Source organism: Apteryx mantelli, chromosome 2 (assembly GCF_036417845.1).
Source record: "Apteryx mantelli isolate bAptMan1 chromosome 2, bAptMan1.hap1, whole genome shotgun sequence".
Taxonomy (NCBI): domain Eukaryota; kingdom Metazoa; phylum Chordata; class Aves; order Apterygiformes; family Apterygidae; genus Apteryx; species Apteryx mantelli.
This window is the reverse complement of record NC_089979.1, coordinates 61,194,230-61,214,713: the sequence shown is the minus strand read 5'-3', so window position 1 is coordinate 61,214,713 and position 20,484 is coordinate 61,194,230. Positions and strand designations below refer to the sequence as shown.

Below are 20,484 nucleotides of genomic sequence, written 5' to 3'. Positions count from 1 at the left end.
GTTATATTGAATTCATTATCTTTAAAAAACAAAAACAAAACCAAAAACTTTGCTTATTTTCCCCCAAGCTGATTTTATGTAAATGAATAACAAGTGAGCTTACCGGCAGGAATATTTACTGAAGCAAAAAACTAAGTGAATATTAAAATATAATCCTGAAAGGCAAATTCTGAATGTATAAGCATATTTCATAAATCATATTAAAAAAATCACTTAAAAAAGGAAACCAAAACTCTCTGTACTGCAAGTAATTCATTTCTGATACAGAATCGTATTGAGAATTGACAATACCAGTACACTGTGAAGAAGTAATTTAGTCATTATTTTGGACTTTTCAAGAGATCTAAGATATCCAAAATTATTCTTGTTAAAAAAGCTAACCTTAGGACAAACATTGCTTCAGTTACATATACATATGTATCTCTCTCAAAATACCAAGTTTAGTGCTGAAATATACAGTATCATAATTGTTCCCTCTCTTCTCTTTAAAACACTTCCTCACTAAGTTATATTTACTATTGATGGCAGACCAACAGGCAAAACAAATCTTAACAAATGATGCAGCTGCAGCTTGGTAGAGTAGAATGCTTTCTTGTATATATGTATATGTAAGTATTTGTATATGTATATGTATGAATTATATACATTTCCTCACAGAAATAAGTGCAGGTTTTCAGTGTCATACTGAGGACTGTTCTTTTTAGCTTTTGATCATTCTGTTTTAACAGAACCCACTTCTATAGAAAGCATCTTGGTCTTGGTCTGTTTTTTTACTGCCAATCATGTAGTCATTTACAAATGTGGAAAATAATAATAAAGTTCCCAAATGACAAACTTAGTAGCAGTTTACTCCCACCTTTCACACATGGAAAGGCCTGTACAAAGGGTAAGGTGTGCATGGAAGATTTGCTCCTTTATGCCTATAAAAAGCCAACAAAGCCAGTTGTTCAAAATTTGTTGACAAATTTTGTCAAACTGTAGAAAATCTTTTTCAAATGTAGAAATAACACAGAGGAAAGGCAGAGGCACTATCTGCTCTCAAGACATAAGACATTCCGGAAAGGTAAATCACAACAAGTTTTAATCACTGAAAATGCCTCAGACAATGACTTTATGGTAATTATCTTACAATACCTAAAAAAAAAAATAATAATAATAACGGGGGGGGGAGGGGGACCACTAACATTCTCTGCATTGTTCTCTCAAGTTGTCCAAAGGAAATCTGATCTTCTTCAAGATTCTGCAGAAGGACCTATTCACTGGCCTTGCATAATGAAGACCTGTTGGAAAGTACAACTCAGTACAGTTTAAATTTCTTTTTAGAAAATGATATGGGAAAAAAAGTCAATGAACCAGAAGAACACTTTTGGAATCACATTTGTAGGAAAACAGGCAATCAAAGAGTATGGAATATTGACGTCATGTGCCATCAGAAATTATACTTTACGGCGGACAGGAAGAATATTCACAGTAAGTTATAATTTCAAGAATTAGTTTCTGACAAAGCTAAAGTGGAACTTCTGATACCTGTTTAAGAAAACTGTCAGATTTCTTGAAACGGGACTGGAAAGTATAAATCTTGCATAAGAAGCACTTCATTTTTTTCCTCATTTAGGCAGGAGAAGAAGAGAAGAGAAGGAAACGTATTTCTGAAGTGATTTTTAAGTACTTTTATCAAGCCAGCAGTCTGATGTGTGGTAACTGCATCATCCCCTTTCACTAATGTCTGAAAATCACACTGGCCTCTCCAACAGATCAAGGATTGACCTCAGGAAGGAACATTCCAAATTCTAGATCTATTCTAAAAATAACCAAATTTTACCACAGGGAAATTAACATTACTGTGTTTATCACTCTATAAAGTCATTTGAGTTCACAATTAATCCAGATAACATTTTCAGAAAACTGACTAAAAATTCAATCTTCAGGATTCCGCTGTCTTTATAAAATCTACTGACTTTATAAAGATTCCTTTAGCTCACTCAAACAGATTACCACTTATTTTATAGTCTATAAAATGATCAAAAATCTTATTTTCAGGCCTGTGATATGCAGTTATTCCTATGATAGTTATTCAGATATTCAATATTTCTGTCCGTCTTAAATTAAGAGTAAACAGAATAGTCCAGAGTAGCTAGTATAGCCATTAAAGATATTGTTTTATATCTAATAATGATTATGTTTTCTGCAGGAATTAGGAGAAAAGGAGGATGGCTTGGAGGGGGTCAGATTCTGGAAGACAGTAGATAAACACACATAGTAGGCTATCTAAATTTTCTTTATGATTATCAGAATAACACTATTTCTATTCCATGCATACATTATGTGAATGAAAACGGCAACTACAGCACCTTCATACTATAAGGTAATTTCAGAATAGAGATTTCTGGAAAGGTAGAAATACACAGAATTTCAATTTAACAAGAACTAGCTGATCAACAATCTGAGTCTCCAAAAATGCTGTTGCACTGTAAACACCATATAAATGTCTAAACTGAGATACAGAAGATGTGATTTGTCCAGAAGCATTACTTGATATAGTGGAGTTTCTTCCACCTTGTAAACTACAGGGAGGGTACTGTTACAGTTCTGTTAAAAATCAATGTGCTCAAGTAACTGTTGTATATAAATAAATAATATCATAGCCATAAACCATAGCGTAAAATCTACCTATATACTAAGAGAGAACTGAAAACACTTTTCTTAAAGGGTGTTTAAAGATATTTATTTGGCTCCGGTACTAGCGCAAAACCAACAGCAGTGCTGACTTAGCTTCCACTCCGTGCAGAACAAGAGCAGAGGTGGATCAGGGTTTCCAGCCAGCTCCTCAGATGCCTCTGCCCGAAGGTCCAGAATGCTGGTCACCCTGCGTACCCTATCAACTAAGGACACTCCTTTCAGTATTGATGGTCCCACAGACTTTAAGCATCATTTTGTGTAATTTTTGCCTCATAGCCCTCAAACTGGGCTAATAATTCCCCTCGTTTATTTTCAGCCCGGTAAGCAGTCCGGAGTGAGCGTGCCTTCCCTACTGCCGCTGTCACAGGATGATTTGAAACACCACAGAGGTCGCTGCCTGCAGAGGCATTTGTAAGGCCACAGCGCGCACCAGTGGCAAATAGCAGGATAGGCGTGCTTTTCCCCGTTTTCAGTATAATGTAGCATTGCTTTGTAAATGTTCCACTTTACCTGACTTTTAACCCACCATAGAAGCCTGTCCTTCAGAAATGATAAAGACAGCTGTTAAAGGTTGAAAAATACGTGCACTGTGTGTAAACAGGAATGTTTTACTGTGCATGTTATAAGATTAAACAAGAACTCAGAAACATAAAACTTTAACAGTCTTGCACATATATTTCAGTGTTTAGGAGCTCCTGGCATGTTGCCCTGATATTTGCTCTGTTTTAAGAGAAGTCCAAAGACCTAACGAATCAGAATCTGATACACTTTTTGTGCAAAATAAAATTTCAGGGTATAAAATTAGTTAATAGACACCTAACCCAACAAAAGCTGTATCTCACAAAGCTTTACGGCCCGTTTCCAGGAATGATTATTGACATTCAACTAGCAACACTGTCGATGTCAAAATGTTCATGTTCTCCAGAAAACATAGCAAAGGTTCCTAGTCCATCCCGTAAAGTTTACTTTAGAAACAAATATAACTAATGGCAACACACTTTATTTATTCAACGGTTTTACAGACTTGATCTTTGCCTTTCTGTGTGTTCTGGTGCAAACACAACAATGCAGGTATAATGTTTACATGGAGCAATTGTTTCCCCTTTCTAAGGATAAGAAAATGTTTTACAATTGTGAAGAGGTTAATTGTAACCTGTGGGAAAAGCAAGGCAAAGGAAATACTGAATGATTCAGTATCCCACTAAGAGCTGCAAGCTCTTCTAGAAGTCAGACTGAAGCTTCTGAACTAGACAGTACACATAAAAATAGTTTTTAATAGATAGGAAAAGCAAACACAAAAATATTAGCTTAAGATGTGATCTTAGGGACCAAATATTCTGTAACAAGCTCATAATTGGGTCTCTCCCAAAGCCCCCAAACTAACTAATGATTCTCTGTAACTGATAGCACTGTTAGGTAACAAGTTCACAATAATTTATGAGATTGACTCCAGGTAGTGTAGTACACTTTTCCTGAAAAAAAAAAAATGTAATGAAAGGAAGCTCCACTTTTATTCCTTCTTTTTCCCCAGGAAAACATTTGGTGAATATAAAATCTCAATTCACTAGATGTTTAAAGCAAGCCAAGACAAACAATTTTAACAAGCTAGTCAGCCAAGCAGAATAACATTAAGCCCCAAACTGGAGTGAGGAAGTAAGCTGTTTAAGTAGAATAGCCAGTTAGGATTTGGTTTGAAACTGTTCTCATGAAGGAATACTTGAAATTAAGGAAGGGACAGAGAAAGCTGAAAAAATGAGGACTGATTAACCTTAGAGAAACAAACGAAATCCTGTGAAGTTGCAAAACACAGGACATTTGACTGCTTGCATATTAAGGAACAGTGCCATTGTTCAAGATTGAATAATAAGCTTTTTAGTGTCAGTCTTAACTTCTTACTTTGCTATTAAGTGGGAGAGAAGAAATTTTATAACAGTAAAGGAAAAGATTGATTTCAACGCTAAATGCAACTTCCTGTTGTAACTGTTAAATAACCTCGTTTATGACTCTGAACAGGACAAATTCAATGCTACAGTCACGCATAAGAAACACATTTGTGTTTTCAACAACTACTTAAACACCATATTGCCACTTCACTACTTTTTGTAGTGAACTCGATAAACTGGAAACTTATTTACAATTTCCAAATTTATGTAGAATGAATGAATCTGATTTTTTTAATTATTTTTAAAAGATGATTGATCAAGAACATCAAGGTTTTCCATTTTATTTAGTTTACGATGAGGAATTACTCATCTTAAAAACTGAAAGTAATTAGTTACTTGGAGCACTAATACTCAAATCTTGGCAGTCTGAATCTTTTAACATTACACAAAATCTCTCAATCTTCTAAGACTAGCAGAGCTAACTATTACTAAAAACAATTAAATTTGCAGTGGCACTGACACTGGCAAACCAATTTTTCACCCTACATTCTCAGTGGAGTTCTCAAGTGATCTACCAAAAGAAATAAGGGATTTTAGTTTTTGCAGAAAGTCTATAACCAAAGGTACTGATTAATTTGTTAGAATACATTTGCTTTACAAATCCCTTTATAGTTTAATATTGCAATGGTGTCTATGAACCAGATTCCATGCTTAGACTAGTCTCACAAGAAATAGTGAGCAAGATTGTTATTGATAGTGGAAGGCATTTACGTTTCTTCACAAAGGTTGAACTTGACAGCTGTGAACTACAGCAGGACAATGAATCGGTAGGTAGCCAACACTTGTGAGAACAGCACGTTCAACATGTAGTTACTCTATGAATAGCTGCATTAATGTCACAACCAAATCCATAAGAACAATAAACTGCTGAAATTTATATTTACAGTCATAACTGATAGAGCTTTGTGAATAATCAAGTTTCTGCTTTAGTGTCTATGGAAAGAAATTGAAAACATTTTGGTTAGGCTGTTTTGTATCAGGCCAAAATGCAACGCCATCTACATGAAGCTAAACATGTTGCTCCCTTCTGGAGGAAAAAAAAAATCGGATGGGGTTTGGTTATTTCCCCCCCTTCTCCTCTTTTCCTTAAATTCCTCTTTCAAAGTATAAGTTAGTCTTAAAATAAGACAGCTTGACTTTCCAAAATACAAAACTGAAAAGCATGACACTAACATTAGTCCTAACCATCAGTTAGTTGCCAACTTCCAACAGCAATTGAAATTTGGTTAGGCAAAATGTGCATTTATTTTTTGCAGAGAAGTGATTCACTTCTTCCAGCTGACACCTGACACCTTTAAGAAATCAAGACTTCACACACAAGTCTCTAGTCTCACCTTCTTCAGTTTGAAGAGTTTCCAGTGTGTAACTGTGTCCACTGGTTAAGCCAGCAAGAATCTTTATCAAAGACTGCATAGATTCTATGGTGAAAAGCCTACAGATCACACTGGAATCAGTTAAAACAAATGGTATGCACAGGCAGACAATGAATGCCTAGCACTCTGCTTCAGCATGAAATTCATAAAGTTCTGGCCTATCACTTAAAATTTGTTGCCTGTATCTGTCTGCTTTTTTCCATATTTTCCTTTCAAGTTATCCTCAAGTAAGGTAAGCTTCACCATCAAGAAGTCTGTATGGAGTTCCAACCCCATTTCTCAACAGAAACATATTGTGACACTCCCCCCTACACACAAGGTTTGCATATTGCAATAAAGGAAGAATTTTCACTTGCAGAAAACCAGACAAACACAAGCAATTTCATTCAGATTATCACATTCAGCAAAAGCAGTGCTTTCCTACAACTTAAAAACTAGATACAACCATCTTATAGAACTCAGAAGACATACAGAATGCACAAAATATCACCTTCTGTTAACAATTAAAGACACATGTTCATTGCACCACATATTTTTTTTTAAATGATATCAATGTTTTGATGCAAACTAATCATTTCCATTCTGAACATTCCCAAGAAAAAAACAACAACATATATGTATGTGTCTGCATGCACACATATAAAAATTGGAAACTATCAGTCTCCACCCTCTTCTCATCACTTTTTTTCTTGTTCCTGTTCTCTTCCTGCTTGCAACGACATACAGATACTTCACTTCTTAAACAAAACTTAAAGGCAAAATAATTAACTAAATCTTGCCTTTCTCCATTGAGCAGAATTATGACAGGTTAAAATCCTACTTATGAGCAAGCAGAAAATAAAGGACAAAAATCTGAAGGAACTCAAATATGACAGATAAACAAACATCCATGGCAACAAAAGAACATCTATGAAAATGAAGTTTCATTTACATATGCATCCTCCTAGTAGATTCATACATGCAACAATTCCCCAGTAACTTTGAGACGATTGGCAGACATGAAGCTTTTGACTTTGACACGCTTTTCCAGCTTGTAACTGGAACTCAGAATTTAAGAAACTGTTTACCATCTTTTCCAAAATGGGAAAAGAAAGCTAACTAATTTTCCTGGATTATTCCAAATCTGAGATGTTAAATTTATAGGATTTTTTTTATTCCATGTCTACATTTAGATATATAAATACACATTTTAGGTTTTGTTGAAACAAGAGGTTCTCAACATATTTTTCTGAAGGCTAAATCCCGAAAGATGCAACATAATTTTTTTATCTTCCACTCATGAACTCTGATTGAAATGAACACCACCTTCACCATTCCTTCACATCCAGGCAACGTTCCTAAATTCCTCCTTTGTACCCCGATCTTCTTTAAAATAGTATATTGCTTTCTGGCGTCAGAACTACAGCATGAGTTCCCTGCTTAGCCAAGTCTGTATCCTAACACATCTGCTTGTTTTCACCAGTATTAGGAGTATTTCCCTTCTTGCACTTGGAGGATGCTGTCCTTGGAGAACTGCCATCTTTGGTGAGCTCCTTTGCTGCCTCCCATGGACTAGCAGCCTAGTCCACCTACTAGTTTCCTGATTAAGCCGAAGTTCCTTTCCTAAAGTCCAGGGTCTGTACTCCATTTCAGCTTTTCTCACTTCCCTCAGGACATGAACTCCACTATTTCAAAGTCACTACTGACAAGGATGTTATTGATCATCACATCTCCAGTAAGTTCCTACATATCAGTCAACAGAAGATCCTGCTATGCATCATCACTGCCTGGACTGTCAAATACCTACAGCAAGAAATTATTCCTGACAGCCTCCAGAAATCCCTTTGACTATATGCCATGTTGCCTTTTCAGCAGTTGTCAGGGAGGCTGCAGTCCCCATGAGCCTCAGACTTTACAATTCAGAGACTTCCTTGACTTTTTAAAGAGTTTATTTGCTTCCTTATCAGGTAGTCTGTAACAAACGCCCACCACAATGTCACTCTTACTGGCCTTTCCTCTGACCCTGAGCCACAAGCTCTTAATCAGACTGTCGCCCATCCCACAGACTTCCGCAGACCCGAGGGAAACCTCCATCTCCTCACCCACCCTTCCTGGCCTGTCTTTCCTCCAGAGCTTGCATGGTCCTTTGCAGCACTCCAGTTGTTCAAGTTGGGCCACCATATCTCAGTTATTCCAACAATATTGTACTTTTCTGAACACACAGAGCTTTAGTTACTCCTGCTTGTTTCCCAAGATGTGTGCATTTGTGAACCAGCTCTTGAGATGGGTGTCCCTTTGCCTTGTTTTATCATTCCTGAAGTCTCTCTTGTTCCCATCACCCTGAGGCGCCCTGACCGCCACTTGTTCACTTTACTGTCATCTCCCAGGCCCACCATCCCTAGTTTAAAGGTCTCCACACCAGACTGGCCAGCTTGTTGGACTGAAGAAACAGCACCTGGGCCCCCACGACCTCAACCCTCACCTCAGAGCTGTGCCGTCACTCTCAATATGTCCCAGGTTTCCCCAGCAGTATCGCTGGAGCCCATGCGGACGAGCAGCAGGGGACAGCAGCCCAAGTCAGCAATCCCTCTGCAACATCCTGGACCCAGGCCCCCAGCAAGCAATAAGCCTCTCTAGAAAGCAAACAGGGAACATGGAGATTTCTGTCTCCACAGAAGGGAGACTCCTACTACTGTCACTCACCACTTTCTCCCAGTGTTAACGCACGGTTCAGGTTCAAGCCAGCTCTGATGCCTTCCAGATACAGCTTTCTCCTCCTACTCTGCTACCAGGCCACTGCTCCTATTCTGCAGTTGCAGATCCGCACAAGGAGAAAGAGCTCCCCTCCTATTGCTGGAGGTCACAATATTTTCAGCCTTCCCCACCGTGGGTCACTCCATTTACCCCCTTAACTGACCGCAGTCTCTGGCTGCCCCTCCTGCTGTGTTTCCAGGCTCTCATTTCCCTACGGCCTCTGTGAAGATCCTGCCAATCTTTCTTTGCCTGCTGGGCGGTCTGCTCACCTCCTCCCACCGCTCTGCACAGCGCCTCAATGCAGCACGCCGCCCGCCAGCAAGGCCACTGCCTCCCTGCCCAGCCTCGGGGGGCCCCGTGCCTTGCCTGCCTTAGGGCGCCGCTGCCGCCCCCGGGCTCAGCTCCCCGCCCCTGGCGGCCCCCCTCCGGCAGGAGGCGGCGGGCAGCGGCTGCCGCCCCGCGCCTGCGAGCGGAGACCTCGCCGGGGAGGGCAGGGGCAGCAGGGGGAGCTCCCCCCAGCACCCTGGCGGTAAACAGCTGAGCAGGGAAAGCCTGTTGCCCAGTGGTGTTTCAGGGACCGTGGGCACAGGTAGCCGGTGCTGCCTGTCCCCCCCAGCCGGGCGTCCCAGCAAAAGGTTTGGGGAAGAGAAAGAGCAACAGTGGATGAGTGTCGTGTCAGGGATTACTGGGAGATCTTGACCTGTGCAAGTCCCTGGGCCCCCAACAGGTGCATCTATGCGTCCTGAGAGATCGGTCCTTGCAAGGCCACTGTCTATCATCTTTGAAGAGAGAACATGGGAGGTCCCTGACAGCTGGAGAAAGGCAAATGTTGTGACCATCTATAAAAAATGACAAAAAGATGATTCAGGGAACCACAGGTCGGTCAGCCTCATGTTGGTTCGTGGGAAAATCATGGAGCAAGGCCTGCCACAACACACTTCTGGGTACATGAAGGAGAAGGTAATTAGAAAAGAGACTGCGTGAATTTACCAACAATAAATCATGCCTGTATTAAAATGCCAGGATTTGAGATGAGAGGAGAGCAGTGAACATAATTTTTCATGATTTTAGCAAGCCTTTCTCTTACAATACTCTTGTATCCAAGTTAGGACATTACAGTCTGAATGTGTGAAAAACTAGATGGGTAAAAAAAATAGATAACTGAGATCAGAGGGTTATGGTTAGTGGGTAATACTCTTATGTGGAGTCTGGTAGACTGTACTAGGGACCAATACCTAGTGGAGTACTACAGGGGTCTGTCCTTTTTAACATCTTTATCACTGACCTGGAGAAGGGGACCAAGTGCACTCTCAGGTTTTAAGATGACACCAAACTGGGGGAACAGTCAATGCACTTGAGGCATCCAGCTGGCATCCAGAGGGATACCTAGACAGGCTTGAAGAAGGGGCTGACAGGAACCTTGTGAAATTCAGCAATGACAAAGTCCAGCATCTGAGAAGGAAGAGTCCCTTGCAACAACAGAGGCTGGGAACTGACAGGCTGAGGAGCAGCTCTGCTGGAAAGGCCCTGGGGTCCTGGGAGGCAGCGAGCTGAGTGTGAGCCAGCACGCAACAAACACTGCCAACAGCATCTCAGACTGTATTCATAGGAACAGAGCCAATAGACTGACGGAAGGGATTATTCCCCTCTCCTCAGCACTTGTTAGACCACATCTAGAATACAGCATTCAGTTTTGGGCCCCCAGCATAGGAAAGACATGGACAAACTGGAGCAAGTTCATCAGAAGGCCACCAAGACGGTCGGGGCTAGAGCACTTGCCCTGTGAGGAGAGGCTGAGGGGCTGAGGGGCTTGTTCAGCCTGAGACAGCTTTGGGGGCACCTAACAGCAGCCCTCCAGCAGAAGGTAACAAGGAGGTTACTGAGGAGACAAAGCCAGGCTCTTCACAATGGTGCAAGCTGGTAGGATGACAGACAACAGGCATAGGTTGGAACAAGAGAGGTTCTGACTGGATATATGGAAAAACTTTTTCACCATCAGAAGAGTCAAGAGTAGAAAAGGTTGCTCAGAGAGGCTGTGCAGTTTCCATCCTTGGAGGTTTTCAAGACCTGACTGGGTAAAAGCCCTGAACAACCAGATCTGACCTCGAAGCTGACCCTGCTTTGAGCAGGAGATTGGACTAGAGACCTCTCGAGATACCTTCCAACTTGAATTATCCTATGATCCTATAGAAAATACCATTTTCAAACAAACTTAGTTTTCATTACCCAAAACAAACTTGGGTAAATAGTAGCTTTATCATTTTCATGAACCCTAGATAAGATTTTATTTAGTTACACAGACGAATTTCACGTGTTAATGATGTATTGCCAACATACCTGTTTCAGACTTTCCAGCTTGGATTGTTTTAGTTCTTCATATTTCCATTTCCAAAGAGATAAATCATTTTCCATCTTTTCCACCTCTTTTTCCAGAAATACATTCATTCTGAAAAAAATATTTTAACAATCATTTGTATGCATTTTAACAATCAGCATCTTCTTGCAGATGATGACAGATAAATGATGTTGAATTTCCTTTTCATAGCTTCAATTCTGTTTTGCTGCCTTTATCACCTGTATATTTTTTTTTGATTAAAAGCATACATGATATAATTATCCCAAGACATTTACCAAAAATAAAACTGAAGAGAACAAAGAAATCCAGTAATATAGAATAGGCTAAAATGAAGGAAATTTGAAAGTGGTCTTCAATCAGTTATTAATTTAGGTAGCCTAATACATGGTGGGAATAGCAAAGATCCTCAGACAAAAAGCATTGTATCACTTTTATCTGGGCACATGCAAAGGGTTATTCTGATCATACACATATGAGGAACTTTATACAGTATAAAGACAGTACTAAACAGAAATCAAATAAGATCTACTTTAGATGTGAGAAAAATTTTAAATGTGTGTATATGCTCTTGCCATTTAAAAAAAAAAAAAAATTGTTCCTCAAAGAAAGTGCTAGAAATGTTCTAGAAAAGTGGACTATTAAGCTCAGAGGTACTACATCCTCATTAAAGTGACAACTTCAAGTACTTGCCTCTGGAATGTCACAGGAACAGAAAATCCACTACTACATTCAGGAATGTTTTTAGGATACAGAATTCATGAAGAATGAATGATGATTCCTTAGGGAGAGGAACTGTATTACTGAAACAATGAACTTGGACTGTGACTTTTGCCTCTCTTAAAACGATGAAAATATTTTCAGCCATTCAGGAAAGAATGAAAGAAATACAAAGTAAAGGAAGCACAATGTATTTTCTTTTCTTTGAAACCAATTAAAAACTCATTTCTGTGTTCACAGCAGACACTATTAGCCAAGCTCCAAAGATAAGAATGAACTTCTCATAATTTATACCCCTACTGTCATAATTTCATTTCACATTTGTGTAATATGTAGGCATCATTTTGCAATCAAGTAACAAAACAGAATTATAACCATAATTATAAATGAAAGAAAAAGTAATTTTTAATTACAAATAAAATTTTTTAAATAATAGATCTAATGCTTGTATGAAATCAGATCACAGTGTAAAAACCCTGAATATTCTATTGACTATAAACATCAATATAGGAATAAAGCATATAAATCAGGACCCTGAAAGAAATCTAAAATCTTAAAACCAGTAAAACTACAAAAACACGATTATGCTGGGAGATTAAAATTTTACATTATATAAATTATATGAAACTGGAGGGATGAAGGGATAGTATACTAGAAAAGATAAAAATATCAAAATAGTTGAAAACAGAAGTCTAACACTGGCAGTAAACTATTCTATGCCACAGGTGTTAGGCTAATAGAATCTGTCAGCCTTTTGACAAAGGGTATTATTGCCAGGTTGACTAAAACTACATTCTGAGGATATTTGTTTTAAAATCCACAGCAATATTGTTAACTTTAAGGAATTAAATCAAAGGGTATTCATGCAACTTGTCTCTGGGGCATGACTATGCAGCATAAGGCAGGCTTGTGCAGAGAGTTACCACTGAGTGATCTGGATCAGTTCCTGGCAGCAACATTATCTACACTAATGAAGCAATCCACTTGAGCAAAATATCTTGTTGTTATCTCTTCTTTTACAATTAAACCGAATGCTCTTGAAATAGGAGTTTTATTTTTCTGCATTTATATAGCACATAGCACCGTCTATCTCAATAAACACCTATGGTTCCCATAATGTTACAGTAATAAAAAGAACACCATCACTGACAAAGCAAAGTGGAGCAAGATGACTTCTGTCATATGTAAAGAACCTAAGATATACATTACAACTGAACAGTTTTTCTTCTAAAAATAATGAGAGTTCTTGGGGGAAAGGCTTCATGACTTTATTGGGAAACTAGAAGAATTAATAAGAAAGACATTTAATAGAATGGAAGGTGAAAGCCTGAAAGATAATACTTTAAAAAATAGTTTACTGAAGTAGCTGTACTGAACACAGTCTTAAGACCTGGTCTAATCTAAAAAGGAAAAGTGGATTGTCCAGTGTGTGGTTCTTAGTTAGAAGATACTACTTTTATTTTGTGTTACAGTAGAATGTACACATCTTAAATGAAAACAAGTCCCTCCAATGCTACTAAATGCAAGAAGTCATCCTGACTGCATAGTCTACTGTGTAAATAAAAAAAAAAAAATAAATAAAAAAATAAAACAAACAAAGAATGGGAAAAGGAATATAGCAGACTTCAGTGAAGCAGCTTACTAATATGTAAGCAAAGGATCAAGATCAGAGCATTTTTAATAGGTCTTTTGACCATCTATTTTAACTCCCTGTTAGCTAGTTAAATCTACCCATTCAGCCTAAGCAATCTCTGCTGGGTATCATCAACTATGACTGAGGCTGATGGGCTTTTGGTTTTGGACCAAAGAAGAAAGGCTCGTAAGTTCAAAGTGGAGCAAATTAAAATCTTGAAACTATAGGACATTTAAATGAGAACAGTGATCCAAAAGGTGATTAAAGGTAGCTATTTTCAGAAAATGATTCTTACAAAGCACCAAGTAACTCACAAGATCTTTAATTCCCAGTCATGCCAATGAAGCTCAAATGTGTACTTAAGACATCTGTATCTAGTAGAGCATTTTTGTGTGTGATTTTACATTGTGAGCCCAGTCAAGAAGTTCTTAAAAAGTCAAAACATAGACTATGATTTTTTTTTTTTCCTAAGGCTCCTCTCTTTTGTGTGTTGAGAATTCTGATCCCTGGCTTAAGATGTTTTGGTATTACTGAAGATAACTCAAAACAGAATGTAAAAAGCATAGATCCTGTCACAGTGAGGAAGCATAATGTGTTATGGAGAGACTAGTTAAGTTACTAGGGGCACATCTGAATCGTGGCTCTGCATGAGCTAGCTTGAGTCTGGAAAGATTGTAACCACAGCTCTGGAGTACCGCATGCAAACCAATAACCTCTGGGGACAGGTCCTGCACTGAATGAGCAGGATCATACTGACTGCCAAGGTAACCTTCGGCCTAGGGGTTCAAGCTGTCTGTAATCCAAGCTTGCTTTTGATGCAGCACAGCTGTGTGTCCTTGGCTCAAGTTTACTGAGAAAATTGCTAAGTTGTGAGAAAGAAGCTGTGAGAAAGTACTTAGGCAGGAGTCATGCAAGATAAGAAAAGTAAAAATGCAAACATAGGTGAGATTGTTGTGATAGTGGTTATTAGCGGCTCAAGGATTCAGGAGCAAAAATACTGACATGAACAAATATAAAACCCTAAGAGAAAAACTGGGAATTAGAAGATGGCAACTCAGCAGAATCAGGGCTCAGCCCATTCCCATCTGTGAGCAATGGAGACCAACTCTTTCAGAGCTGGCTGATGACATTGGCCTGGCCAGCAAAGACTCATAGGGTGTCTCAGGGCAAAGGTGACTGTGTTAATGCTTATCCTACTAACATTTTTCCTAGCTATCTATTGTGTGTACTACCAAAAAGAATTGCTTCATACTCTTTAAGTTGTGCATATTCTGCTTACAGAATATTTTCTCTTTGTGCACAGAAAATATTGCCCAAATGAAGTGACTTAAAGAGGGAGTTGTTACACCAAAGCCTGCTTTTATGTGAAAATCACTGCTCTGGGTGGATTTACTGCCTGATGTTGGCACTGCCATATGTTGCATATTGTAGAAATGCCCCAGTTTTTATACATTTCAGTAAAGTTATTATCATACACCATGATGGAGAACAGTCAGTCTGTATCTAAGGATAAGTACCTTAAAGATTCCGAACAGAGGAGAATGGGTATGTGAGGCACCAATCTCTAACTCGCATGAAATACTATGACAAGCTTGAAAATTTAAGCATTCTGGAATTTTTGCTTCTACAAAAAGCTAATTTTTTAGTAGGTTAGAACATATTTTGGTCATCCACTACAATATAATTCAAATACAGAGTTATTGTATATTTTCTATAGCTATCTAATCTATATAACGCAATACAGTAAATACTAGCTAAGAATTTAAAGTTTTTGGTTTTGTTTTTTGCTTCAGACTTTCACTATCTATAGGACAATTGTGAAAAAAACTGATAGGAAAAAAATGCTTAATCATAGCCTACCATTACAGACTTTCTGAAGCAAAACTGTTGTATGTATTTGCAGTAGAAGAAATATTTTCTGGTACTACCTCTGATTCTGAAGTCGCAGCCACACAGTGCCTGAAGTGTCTTACTACTTTGTACACCACATAATGCCTTTTTCCTTGCAAAGTCTTTCTGGTGTGATTCAGTCTTGCTCTGTACTGGTCATCTATAGTAAAGATCAAGGAATTTCTACCCATACAGAGACTGACATCCTAGCATATAGCATGTAATCAACATATGACTTCTTTTAGGTCACAAAATATACATTTACTACTTTTATGTGTTAAATTTGATTAATATTGTATAATATGTGTGTTATTCCAGTTTTAAGTTATCTACTTTTGATATAAGCCTTACTACAAGTTAATAGGTTAATATTGTTAACATTTTGCAGCTGCATTCATGCACTTTTCTTTCAAAAATGCCCTTCAACATTCTGCAGCTATACTCTTTACCAGCACAGGCTTCTCAAGCGTCTGTGAAATATAATATTATGCACAAGTCACTCCAATAACTGAGTATACCAGAGATCAGATACCATTGCACTAATATCAAATTGCTATCAGATATCATCTGTTAATTAATTGTATATTCTTAACGTTCCATATGGAGTGCTTATTTAGTAAATAACAAAACATATCAAGGAAAACAAAAAACACACATACACACATATTTCACACATTGTGAAACCTTCCTTATGCTGAATTTTCCCTATAAATTACTTAAAGCCTTGTTAATGGCAAATAATAAGGTTAAAAATATCTAGGAGAACATATGAGCTGTAAATGCAAAACATTTCACACATCTATTTTAGAAAATGCCTTAAAATTCTTTAATAGTGATTTCTCCAGGGAGGATGTATTTGCACTTACTCTCTTTCCTTCTGTAAGATTTTCTGCAACTCAGCCAAATGCAAATGCAAGACAGAAACATGTATTAAATCATTTTCCGATGTCTTAACTATATTGTCCAGTCTTTCTTTAGGTTCCTCCAAGTAAATCCTGGAAACTCCTTTGGGAAAAGAATCAGGAGGCTTTGGAATATTTTTTTTATTTTGTTTGCTTCTTAAAGTTTCTTTGACTACCTCCGCATCCTGAGAAAAAAGAAAAACATAACATCTGAAAAAAACATAAATGAAGGGGAAAAGTCTATACATAACTTCTTCAAGGCTTACCATGGCTCTTCCTGACATTTAAGTCATGCAGGGGGAGAGAGAGAGAGAAAAAAAAAAGGTACTAAGTAATCTTTTGTACTTGCATAGGATGCAGATAAAATGCTCTCTGTAATGCTACTGACTGCAAAAAAGCCATTTAATTTGGAGTGATCACTTTCTCTTTTTGAGAGAGACAGAGCACTGGAACAGGTTGCCCAGAGAGGTTGTGGAGTCTTCTTCCCTGGAGATATTCAAAACCCGCCTGGACACGATCCTGTGCAACGTGCTCTAAGTGCTCTAGCTTGAGCAGGGGTTTTGGACTAGATGATCTACTGAGGTCCCTTCCAACCTCAACCATTCTGTGATTCTGTGATTCTGTGAGACATCACAATCCCGAAAGGGTGCTTCTCACTTGGGCTAGTGTGAAGCCAAAACACAGCTTCTCTGGGGTCTTGAAAAGAAACTCATTTACCAAGTTTCAGTCTTTTAAGAGACTTATACTGACATCCCTCACACCCTGTGCTGTAGCAAGGCCTATATCCTAAGGCATCTTTGCTAAACAAACAGAGTCATTGTTTGGCTAGATAGACCCATAAAATAAACAAAACCAAGAGTGCAATTTATACATACAGATTGAGAAAGCTCTAGATAAAAACTCTAAAAAAACCCTCCAAAAACTCTCAGCGTCTAATCTAAATCATGTCATCAATGGACTTAAACAAGTTTTGTATAAGGATCAAAGTTATCTGCTTCACATACCAACCTGAGTTCTCATTTAGAAACTAAAAGCAACAGAAATGTCTGTTTTGAGGATACAAATGTTTTTCATACAAAAACAGAAGAAAACATTAAAAAATAGAAAAAATCTTTTAAAATAAAATACATCCTCATTATTAGGAAGACTGAACATCTCCTATAAACAATAATCACCTTCAGAAATATAGTTAAGTTTTATCGCTGCTGAGTAATCAGTTTAAAAACTAATCACATTTTAGTGCATTACCAACATACTTTCATACCACTCTTCTGAGTTTTTAGAACAATTCCTCAAATTTATGCCAAAAATAGTAAAATCCAATGAAAAAAAGACTGTTTTTCATTCATATATTTTTAAAGAAAATACTTCTAAAAATAATGGTTGATATGGTGCTTTTCTTTTTATTTCGCACATAGTGTAAGAAAGAAAGATATTTTTATTTACAATATTTTGCCAAAGATATTTTTTGCCAAATTTACTCTTAAATGCTGGTACTATTTTTTTCCCAGAATTCACAGGAATATAGTGTAATTTATGTGCATTACGGAGTCAGTGAAAATTCTGAACGTAATATATTCAGACCTAAGGTCTTGATGGTTCTCATTCAACTGAAGTCAAACAGATAATTTTCTGAATTTCTAGTGACTGCTTTCTGCCAGTCAAATAACAAAATAGTTTCTAGATGATGTTATTTATGATGGTTATACAATACATGCCAAGGTACACAATTTAAAGTGGTAAAACAAGAGCAAATATTTCCATTTTGATGAAGATAATTGTGTTTTGTGTAGAGCTAAGAACTGTATTAAACCATGTCCATACTTGATTATTTACTTTAGTAAAACAACTTAATTGCTCTCCTTGCCAAAAAAAAATCTTGCTACTTTGCAGAAGAATTAGCCTCACTTCTCTCATTTCAGAAACTGCATTTTTTTTTAGACCTCCAGAACCTATGTTGCTTTTCTGGAGATATAAAAGTATACAAAATGTGGAGAATTCAGATTACAGTGATAGTCTGTTACGTTAAAACATGAAGGATAACAATCAGAATAATACTGTAAGTCACTGGAGATAACAGCCTGCATCTGTTACTTAAATGTTTAGCCACAGTTGAAGCGTATGAATTGTTTTCCATTTTTTCTATATTAGAAGCATTAGGGGGAAAAGTGGTTTTTTTTGTTTTGTTTTGTTTTGTTTTTTGCTATGGACTGGATTACATAGTATTTTGGTCAAAATCCTAGAAAAATTCCATTTTAGATACACATCTATAATCTCCTGCTTCTCCATGAACTAGAAAAGTCCTCATTCTTTACCTTCTTTGTGTCTTCTGTCACTGGAATCTCGTTGGTTTTGCTCATATCTTTCACAGGTTCTTGTTCTAGAGATATTAACTGATTTAGGTCTTTCTTTATATACAGCATTTCTGAACAATTGGATTCTTTTTTCCAAGAAATGATGTTTTTTAAATTCTCTTTCTCACTCACTAAATCTTGATTTATCTTTTTCAGCGTACTCAGCTCTTTCACAACAATTTCTAATTTGATTCTCAATTGTCTTGCTTCCTCTCGGGCTTTATTTCTTTCTGCTCTAACTTTGCTCCATTTCTCCCTCCAGTTAGCAGTACAATCTGACCACCAGCGCATGGTCTTCTCCATCTGGGCCGCTCTAGCTTTGACTTCTTCCAGTTCCCGAATTCTTATTGCTTCATAAATTTCCCAGTTGCTGCTGTTATTTATATGCACACATGGATAATGAGATGAATATGGGTAGAAACTTTGAGATGGGAGATTTGAATTACACAGATTGCTAGCTGATTGGCTACCTTCAGCTAATTTATAAGGCTGTCTCGGTTGGGTCCTAAAAACCTGTGTCTCTTCAGTTAGTTTCTGAGCAGAGCCGAGATTCATCTTTCGATTCTTAATCTAATTTCACTCCTAAAAAAGACAAAGACAATTAATTTAGTTTCCTCAGTTAAACTATGTTATAGAAATAACTCAAACAGTGGTTTATTATACTGTTATAATAATGGTATAGTATTATTAATACTACCGTTAGGTGTTTTGGAAATATGCTTCATCAACAAGAAACAGCTATTAAGATCTATTTTATGTAATACATAAGCATAAACAGACATACTTATTTACTGACTAGGAATTATTACCAAAGGAAATGTCATTAAATATACAAAGTACTCTCAAAGTTTTTTGAGTCTAGAAAAATTAGGCAAGACCTTTCTTCAAGGCAAGTCTGAATTGAATTAATATATATCTTAAAAGTCTAGTATGAGAAAAGTATTTATTTAGAACCTCAGTCACAGATTCCCTTGCCTTATTTCCAAAATTATGGAGCTCGATGCTAGGTAAAACATACCTTATAATTTACCTATAATAAGCAAGAAAAATAACAACAACTGGCCTTTGGATTTTGCACGCATTTCACAAGAAAAAAATCAAGCATTTTTATAGGGGACTTTATTTAGCTGTCTGCATTCCAGAAACAGTCCAGGAATTGTATTCCCAAGTTATTCTCAAAAGGCTAGCAGTATCCTGCTATACTGTAGTGTTTACATCACAATGATCTGGCTCTGCTAGTAAATCTTGTTGCATTCTTTTTTATTATTTATCCAGTGCCACTCATTTGCCCAGAGGAGAAAAAGCAACTCATAAATTGCTTTCCCACCCCAATACTGAGAAAATGGACATGTGGACAGGCTGCACAGACTAACCACTTATGCTTTCTTACTTTTTTCCTTTGGCATCTTAGAAAAAACTACAAATCTTGCTATACCAGCAGAAGACTAAGTTGTTTAAAGTAAACGGAATTGCTCCAATACACCAATATCCAGCTTTTAAAATAATATGTTTATATGTTATGGTGATTAGTGTTAACACCTGTGTTTGAAATGTAGAAGGCCAATAAAATAAATAAAACGCTAAAGAGTAGTTTTGGCATTATGATACAGTCCTATTTTATTTACTGATAGCTGAATAGAAGTTTTTGCAGTAACTGACTCTCCACCAGATACAGCAAATATTTTGCCCAGCTGTTTTTGACTTTTCAGTGCTTTCCTGGCCATTTATTTGCTATTCATTACAGGCTTCTGGTGAACTGTTAGAGTCAGGTATAGATATGATAGAAGGAAAAGGACAGATGTGGCCTCTTACTCCTTTCATTATTGCTGTCTGGTGTAGCACACCACCAGCCCCCACAACAACACTACACAGATGCAGCACAGCTGCTGCCAAAGCTTGATCAA

General features: G+C 37.5%; 1 protein-coding gene across 1 annotated transcript; it reads right to left on the bottom strand.

Annotated features, from left to right (window-relative positions):
• Positions 1–1,200: 1,200 nt before the first annotated feature.
• Positions 1,201–19,042, bottom strand: CCDC102B (coiled-coil domain containing 102B; the record flags this gene model as incomplete). Its single annotated transcript, XM_067292360.1, has 4 exons — positions 1,201–1,280; positions 11,066–11,174; positions 16,191–16,411; positions 18,542–19,042. Coding segments are annotated over 4 exons (855 nt in total), but the record flags the coding sequence as incomplete, so codon positions are not given.
• Positions 19,043–20,484: the final 1,442 nt, after the last annotated feature.